This window comes from Medicago sativa, chromosome 8 (assembly GCF_051527215.1).
Source record: "Medicago sativa cultivar Bolivia chromosome 8, Bolivia_mono, whole genome shotgun sequence".
Taxonomy (NCBI): Eukaryota; Viridiplantae; Streptophyta; class Magnoliopsida; order Fabales; family Fabaceae; genus Medicago; species Medicago sativa.
This window is the reverse complement of record NC_140756.1, coordinates 32,848,897-32,858,243: the sequence shown is the minus strand read 5'-3', so window position 1 is coordinate 32,858,243 and position 9,347 is coordinate 32,848,897. Positions and strand designations below refer to the sequence as shown.

At 34.6% G+C, this 9,347-nt stretch overlaps 1 protein-coding gene across 1 annotated transcript; it reads left to right on the top strand.

Annotated features, from left to right (window-relative positions):
- The first annotated feature begins 467 nt into the window (after nucleotides 1-467).
- LOC146898548 (protein ZINC INDUCED FACILITATOR-LIKE 1-like) lies at nucleotides 468-3,663 on the top strand. Its single transcript, XM_085732501.1, has 14 exons — nucleotides 468-570; nucleotides 667-769; nucleotides 958-1,011; nucleotides 1,097-1,159; nucleotides 1,413-1,462; nucleotides 1,557-1,632; nucleotides 2,019-2,198; nucleotides 2,297-2,384; nucleotides 2,570-2,655; nucleotides 2,747-2,854; nucleotides 2,971-3,015; nucleotides 3,110-3,198; nucleotides 3,312-3,355; nucleotides 3,490-3,663. The coding sequence occupies exons 1-14, from the start codon at nucleotides 479-481 to the stop codon at nucleotides 3,600-3,602; spliced, it is 1,191 nt and encodes a 396-aa protein (XP_085588627.1). The 5' UTR covers nucleotides 468-478; the 3' UTR covers nucleotides 3,603-3,663.
- The last annotated feature ends 5,684 nt before the right edge of the window (nucleotides 3,664-9,347 follow it).

The following is a 9,347-nucleotide window of genomic DNA, read 5'->3' as shown; positions in this document are numbered from 1 at the left end:
GCTTTGCCTGCAACTTCTCTCTTTCCCTTCCTTTATTTCATGGTCAGTTTATCTACCTTCTCTCATGTTGTCACATTTTTATTTCTAAGAAGTTGCCTCAATGAACACGTTTTTATTCCATGAATCATTTTTCGATTGATTCACCGTTTTCCTAATCCTTTGTGACAATTCAAGGAATGAACTAGTATCAGTTCACTCACTGTTAAATAATCTTTTTTTATATCGTACAAACTATTGGTTCTATAATGCTTGTATATTGCACTGTGATAAACTTATTAATGCACAATAATACAATCCTTAATAATGCAATATTTTCAGGTAAGGGATTTCAATGTTGCAAAAGAAGAAGCTGATATAAGTTATTATGCTGGTTATGTTGGTACGATTTTCTTTTTGTTTTAGTATTTCCTAGAAGAATATTATCGTTGATTTATGTTCTTCATTGAAGATGATTGAAAATGCTGTAGGATCTTCATTCATGCTTGGAAGGGCTTTGACATCTGTATTATGGGGAATGGTTTCTGATCGCTATGGCCGAAAACCTGTTATAATTATGGGAATCATTGCAGTGTAAGTAGTATCTAACAAATGAATATTGAAATGGATGTTTCTTTAAGTTATGTTGCGTGATTTCGCACATAATTATTGATGTTTACTTGATTTCAGCGTCATTTTCAACACATTATTTGGCCTCAGTACGGGTTTTTGGATGGCTATTATCACAAGATTTCTTCTCGGAAGTTTAAATGGTGTGCTTGGACCAGTTAAGGTATGTGTGAGAGTATTCTAATCCTATTCTATTGTTCCTAATCCTGATTAATATTGTACTGCTAATATATTCGTTAATTACTTAAGGCTTTCGGTTATCTGTTAAAACAGATTACCTAACTCGTAGCTGTAATATTGACTCTAAATTTTAATTTATGTATGTACATGAAATATTTCTGTATTTAACAGGCCTATGCTTCTGAACTTTTTCGTGAAGAGCACCAAGCGATAGGACTTTCTACCGTAAGTCTCAACAATTCTTCTGTCTAATATCAGTTCTTAATGCTGCATTTCCATCGTAATTATTCAAAGTGTGGTATGATTTCAGGTAAGTGCAGCTTGGGGCGTAGGTTTAATTGTTGGCCCAGCAATAGGAGGCTATTTGGCTCAGGTACTATTTTGATTTTTAGCATTATCAAGTATAAAATACATCTTGAAAAAAGACTTGAATTTTACATGCAAATAAGGTTTATTGAGAAGGCTAATGCCTGAAATTTTGCAAATAAATAGTCTTGTGCATGTTTTGAATATTTTGCAACTTGATATTTTCTTGTGTGTTTGTTTTTGCCTATAAGTGGCACACATTCATGTGCACATTTTTCCTTTGTTTTTTCTCTAATACTTTGTGAAATTTGTTCTTACAGCCAGTAGAAAAATATCCACAAATATTTTCAAAGGATTCCTTTTGGGATAAGTAAGTGAACTTTTCTTGCTTTTTCATTTTATAAAAATCAAATGATAAACTTTTCTATCATAGTTTATCCTTAAATGATATTTCAATTTTGCAGGTTCCCATACTTCTTGCCCTGCTTTATAATATCAGTACTTGCATTTACAGTAGTAATTGCCTGCATCTGGATTCCGGTACGTATCTTAGATTTTATCATCTATCATGATTAAATACAGATTTTATGTTTCATTCGTTTTTATCTTTTGCGTCTTCTACTTGAACACTTTAATAAAGATGTTTTATAATCTATACCTGCATATAAAGAGGATACTGAACTTTGGTGCACCTTTTTTTCTTCAAATATTATCATTTTTTAAACGACCTTATTTACAATTTCATCGTTCTTTATTCAATTAAAAATTGAAGTGGACAGACAGGAACGTCAAATGTACGTGTTTGCTATTTACGCTAATGTAAACTAATTTCTGTGTTTTTTCTCCCTTATCCGTGCTTTGTCTCCACTGCTTATATAGTCTTCTTTGTTTCCCTCATCAATTATAGTTGTTTACACTATCTGTAGGAAACACTTCACAATCACAATGGTAACAAAGAGTCCACAAATGATGCTGAAGCTTTAGAAAATGGAAGTAACAAAGAAAAGACAGTCCAAAAGAATGAAAACCTCTTTATGAATTGGCCTTTAATGTCAGCTATCATAGCTTATTCTGTCTTCTCACTTCATGATATTGCTTATCACGAGGTAAATTTCTTATTATTGAGATTAAAAATGGTACATTCATTGTAAATCTCTTTTAATTTGTATAAGTGAAAAACATCTACTCATGTTGCTTTCTTTAGGTTTTCTCATTATGGGCTACTAGTCCTCCGAGGCTAGGGGGTTTGAACTTTACAACTGATGATGTTGGTGATGTTCTTATAATTTCAGGTGCATCTTTTGAACCTATAATAACTGTTTATCATTCTCGGTCATAATAGATAATGGATTTCATTCATATACACCGTCTGTTAGTATAAAGATTTTTCACTTTGCCAATCAATCGTAATCATCGGATCATTAAGAACATTTGTGAAATGGATATTTTGTATAATTACTAATAGTGAAACTATTAGGAGTTGCACTTTGCATTTACCAATTTTTCATATACCCTTCTGTTGAGAAAGCTTGTGGACCAATTGGCTTTGCGCGAATCACTGCGGTCAGTAATTGTTATAGCAGTTATTGAAATTCTGAATTTCATTGCTAGCTATTTGTAATATTTTCTGTTACTTTGGTTGTTACATATGCAGATTTTTTCTATACCACTTTTGCAAAGTTACCCCTTCATAGCAATGTTGTCAGGCATAACCTTATACATTGTGATTAGTATTGCTTCCGTCCTCAAGAATATTATGTCTGTAAGTTCATTTCTTTAAATGGATTCAATTAACCAAAATTCATTTTAACTAATCGATAAAAATGTTCTTTGTATTACAAATTTAACTGATTGTAATAATTTTATGGACTTGCTTAGGAGACGATTCAAACAGGTTTATTCCTAATACAAAACCGAGTAGTGGTAAGTGTATTCATTGTTATCTTTCATTTGTTTACTCACAAAGTTTGATATTAGTTTTTGAAATATAATTGTGACATATTGATTTGGAAAACAGGAACAACACCAAAGAGGAGCAGCTAATGGAATTGCTATGACATCAATGTCTCTATTCAAAGCTATTGGACCTGCTGCTGGTGGTACAATGTGAGTAGTCTGAATCTAATTTCTTCTTCATTAGTAGAAATTTTAATCTACATGCTTTTTTACTACACTTAAGATATGCTATTATAAATCATTCTCAACTTTTGTCAATGCAGATTAACTTGGTCACAAAAGCGTATGGATGCTTCTTTTCTACCAGGTATGATTCTTAACTATAACAAGTATTGCACCATTAAATTTAAGGATATGTTTGCTAGTAATATATTTAAACTTTTATGAATCCTATTTTTTGGTATATTACTTGAGAACTTACTATTGCACATTTAACTGCAGGCACTCAAATGGTGTTTTTCTTCCTTAATTTAGTTGCAGGACTTGGAATACTATTGATGTGTAAACCATTCCTTGGTGAAAAGAAGAAAACAAACTCAGACGAGTTACATTGATATTAACTACATCACTTTCCCGTGCGTATGCATGGGTCAATTTCTTATTATATATTATATACCATTGATAATGTCTAAAAACATACATTTTTATTATGTATGTAGAAGAATATACAAAACCTTGAACTTATTGTTATTCATGCAACATATTAATATGTTGTCATAAGGACCTCTATTGAAAAAAGAAGGTTATAGTAAGATTTTTTTTAATTGAGGGTGACGGAGCTAGAAATAATTTTTTGGTTGGGTCAATTCTTTTAGTGTGTTTATATTTATTTATTAGTTAGTTTGAGTGATTATTAATTTTTTTTGTCTCTGGAATATGATTTAAACTGGTGTTTTAAGGATGTTTTAAGATAAATATTATATAATTTTTATTATATTACACATATACTTTTAATTGAAAAAAGAATTGTGTTTTATTCACACAATTAATTGTTGGTGAGAGGTATAGCATTGGATATATAATAATTCAAAGCAATAATTTCAAATAGAAGGTTGTTACCTTGGCGGCAATGAATTTTTTTAGTCTACCAGCATGTGCCGGTTCGACCTTGAAACATGAAGGCATGATATAGGTTGACTTTAACTGCTGAAACATGCTATACAATTATGATCTTTAGTGCAACATATTATACATAATATAACTTAATACTTTAATATATGTATATATACCTATTAAAAATAATTTTTTTTAGGGTTTGGGTAGGTCGTGGGCTCCGCCATTGTGGAGGAGAGAGTATTCGATGGAAAAGATTTTTAGTGCAACATATTATACATAATATAACTTAATACTTTAATATATGTATATATACCTATTAAAAATAATTATTTTTAGGGTTTGGGTAGGTCGTGGGCTCCGCCATTGTGGAGGAGAGAGTATTCGATGGAAAACTTTGTTTCTTACTTAACTGTTTTGAACTTGCTTTTCTTACTTGATTTACAAATGACAAGCTCTTCCATTTTTATAGGCTCAAGGTAGAGTTTTAGACTCACTATAAAATAATATTCAACACAATTCTATCTACTAATTACATTTAATGCTAAATATCTATATGACTCTACTACTTCTATTTTCTCTAATACATCACTTTCCAACACACACAAGGCAGATGTTCTGTTTAATGTTCCAACATAGTGCAAGCAGAAAGCATAAACAAACAGCAAAATAAAGGACAGGAAAGTAAAAAGGCACAGAGAGTTTGTTCACCCAGTTCAGCACAACACGCTTACATCTGGGGGCTACCAAGCCAGGAAGGAAATCCACTAGTGTAGTCCTTATTCAATAGCTCTCAGCAAACTCCTCGTTTACACTATATAACATAGGACCTACCCGTATAGACTTCAACCTAGGAACTCCTAGATCTGAGATCCCATCTCACTATCCTAATGGTCAGTCACTGCCCCAGTGACCTATCAGACCTCAAACACAACAAAAGTAGAAGTTACCTTCCAACACAATCTACCTAACACCTTGTTTCACAACTTTGGTGTAGTACACAATCTACCTAGTTCCTTGCTTCACAGCTTCGGAGTAGTGAACACAGTAACCAGTCCTAGACTTGTATCACAGACGATACAAGAGAAGAACACACAGGGAAGACGACTCAAAACCCTAATAATCTATTCTTTTACAACTTGATGGTTTTGATACATTACAACTCAACTAAAGGTCCATCTCGATGCATCAAGGTGATACAAAGAGAGGCTCACAAATAAAGCACGAGTTGAAACCCTAAAGACTCAATCCAATATTCTTGAATTGGTGAATAAAACTAGGGTACAAGTCTTCCTTATATAGCCTTTCAAAGCATGGACATTTTCGTCATAGGCTAAACATATATTTGTATCAAATATTCTCTTCAGAAATATATTGAAACAAATATTCTGTAGAAAATATATTTTCCAAAATCTCTTTTGAAAATATATTTTACAATTATGGTAACTCCTAAAAAGTAGGAACATTTTTAGGAACCACCAAGCACACCACCAAGGAATCCTAAAATATTGTTTATATTTAGAAACAAATTTTCCAGCATATTCTGGGCAATAACGCGCTGCTTGGTGAACAAGAAATAGGGCGTGGTTTCCTTACTGAGATAAAGATTGCATAAACCAAGCCACATGAACAGGGCACACTGAACCGTGCCAAGATGTTGGAACATCGTATCCAACATACACGGGTATTTGTTTTAGCAACAATAAAGCCAATACCCAAATACCCAACAATCTCCCCCTTTGGATTTATTTCTTGTTAAAACAAATCTTAAACCATTCAGACAAGGTAGAGAGATACCACACATACATTTCTTCATCCGCAACCATGAAGAAAAGTAACTGCAAAATGGACATGTTAAATCATCATCCAGCACATTTATCCAGCATCTTGCAGAGATGCCTAACCACATGTTAGAACATTGGTTCCAACTTATAGAGCGAGGATATTTGTTTTAGCAACAATGCAGCCAACACAAATACCCAACAATCTCCCCCTTTGGCAAATTTTTGGCTAAAACAAATTAAGGCCAATACTTATGAAACAGAAGGATACAGAGACACCATTCCTCCAAGAGCATGAGCACACACCAATGAAAAAACAGCTAGCACACAGAATCCAAAGAGATACCATAGATACACTTCCTCAAGTCATCACGAACACATATTCAAGAAGAAGAAGTAGTAGGTAGTATCACTCTAGAAAAAGCAAAAGTGTGCATACATAGAATACCTCACGAATCTTCAATCACAGCTTCAGCTGGCAGAGGTATTACATTGGATCAGAGACATGCAGCAGCGGATCAAATCAGTAGCATAGTCTCAAGAGCTAAGGAATAGATTGCTAAGCTACAACTAGGGAACCTAAGTTCTTGTACAGAAAGAGAAGCAAGTTCTCTAAAGAGCAGAGGAAAAATAAATTCCTTTGCTACAGTCAAGGAAGATAACTTCCCACACAGAAGTGGAGAGAAGCAAGTTCTCTCAAGAGCAGAGGAAAAACTAAGTTCCAATGCTACAGATATAGGATGTTCCAACATCCTTTAGCACATCAGACAGGAGTACCTGCCACACATAGAGGCAAGAGAAAAAATAAATTTCCCATACCTACAGAGTACTGTCACCAACCAACCATAGAAGCACAGAAACATAAATTCCTATACTTACATGTGACAGACTAGGATGCCTTCAGATAACTATCACCAACAGCATAGAGAAGTCAGGAAACACAAATTCCCAAACTTATAAGTGATAGACACAGATGTTTAAACTTCTGACTCAACATCCTTTACCCAGCTTGGACTTAGCACAAGCACACGTAGAAGTATCACTCCTCCTGAATATATGAATTTATGAGTGACTACTTACAGGAATATTCCAATACTCCCCCTGAATACATGCATACATAAAGTTTAAACCTTTTAACAGGCTCCTAATGCATAGACATAAAAACTTCTGGATCTGGGCATAAGACATTCTAGGAATATTCACAAACTAGCATTCCTATCAGCAGATACATGCTAGCAGACCTATCAAAGGTCACACACAAAACTTAGACTTTAAAAAATCATATACACAGACATGTTCCATAATATAAAGAAGTAGCAGGGAACATGTACACTAAGAATTCTAAGAAAAATAAATTCTCAGAATTACATCAAGATGTTGCAGCTTAAGTGCCAACATCTGCACAGGGTCTCACAGACATGTTCCAACCTTTGATTGAGCAGTTACATCATCTGAGAGAAGTAGATTCTCAGAAGCATCACAGAGATGTTCTAGCACAAGTGCTAACATCTATACTAGTCTTCTTAGACATGTCCCAACATATCAGAGGATGTCAGCAAGGAACATGTACACACAAAATTACCGAGAACAGATTCTCAGAATAACTTGAAGACCAACAAGATGTTGCAACATGAGGGGCAACATCTACACATAATCTTCTTAGACATGTTCCAGTATTCTAGAGAACATCAGCAGGGAACATGTACAACAGAAAGTCTGAGAAAAGCAAATTCTCCGAGCAAAACATCAAGATATTGCAGCTTCAGTAACAACATCTTCGCAAAGTTTATTTGAGTTGTTCTTACAGACATGTTCCAACTTTCTAGTGATCATGTGCAATATAAAAGTACTGAGAACAGATTCTCAGATCATCATTAAGAACAACAAGATGTTGCATCATGAGTCTCAACATCTGTACACAACCTGAAATAGTTGCAAAATAAATGCAACACCAGAGAATACAGGCATAATAGGCAAATCTGCAAAATAAATGCAGACATAGCTACATGCAGAATAGCACATATGCAGGTTACCAGCATACAACCATACCCTTTTTCTCCCCCTTTTTAGCCACAAAATATGCCAACAAGAAAATAAAGTACTAAAGGTTAAACTCTCAGAACAGTAGGAGAAAGCAACAATACTAGAGTCTTGAATAAACCCCCAGGAGTACTTTCTCTGTCATCTGCACTGCCTGCCTAGTCAGCATCACAATATCCAATTAATTTGGAATTTTCACTGTGAGAGTATAGAATGTCATAGTCACTAGTCCCATTGATGTGCTTCAGAATCCTTTTCACTTGAGTCAGATGACTCATCTTTCAGCTCAGCTTGCTATCTGGCACAAACCCCTACAACAAAGGTTATATCAGGTCTGCTTGCAGTAAGATATAACAGACTTCCAATCATGCTTCAGTACATGATTTGATCAACATCAACCCCTTTTTCATCTTTTAACAACTTCAAGTGAGTGGCGGCTGGTGTTCTCTTGTGACATGTATCGTCCGTGCCAAACTTCTTTACTATCTTTGCATACTTACTCTAGGAAATAATTATGGTGTCTTCCATCTGTTTGACTTGTATACCAAGAAAGTAAGTCAGTTCTCCCATAAGTCTCATTCCAAATTCAGATTGCATTTGATGAACAAAACGTTGGACCAGCTGGTTCGACATTCCTCCAAACACAACATCATCTACATATATCTGGGCTGACATAAGTTTCCCCTCTTCTCCTTTGACAAACAAAGTCTTGTCTGTCCCTTCTTTTCTGTATCCTTGATCAAGAATTTTGTAAGTCTTTCTTAAGTTCTTCATGCATATATACTTCAGGAGGTACCAGAAGATCACAAATTAGCATAATACAATATCGTCCAAAAATGCATAGAAGCAGAAGGCCAATCAAAGTATAGAATACCATAAGGATTACAAACCAATGACATGCTACAGGAAGAACTTTATGAGCCAAAATGAAATTTAGACAGATGAGATGTTTCAACTTCATTGGGCACATCATAATGGCATCAGGAAAAACATGAATGTTCAAGAGTGCACACAAATAGAATACTACCATGCAACATGAATGCAGAAATGACAGAACAGAATAATTTCAACAATCTACCTCCAGAAGATATCAGACCTGCAGCAAGAGCACTTCCTGATGTTCCAACAATGTCTGGAACATAATCCGCACCACACAACTCATAGTGCAACTTAAGAGGAGATTCCCTCTTCTTAGCAATAACATTGGCAGTCTTAATACTAGGGTGCTGGTCTAAAATAATACTACTCAACATGGCAGAAAAGCTATGGGGGACTTAACAACATCTGGTTTGGCATGCTTAACAGTTTGTTCAAAGATATAAGCACAAAAATCCATTTTAGCCTTAGAACCTATAGCATAAACAAACTTACCCAACCATGTGGCAATATCAGTGGACTGAGTGGTAGGGAACCAGTTTGCTGCAG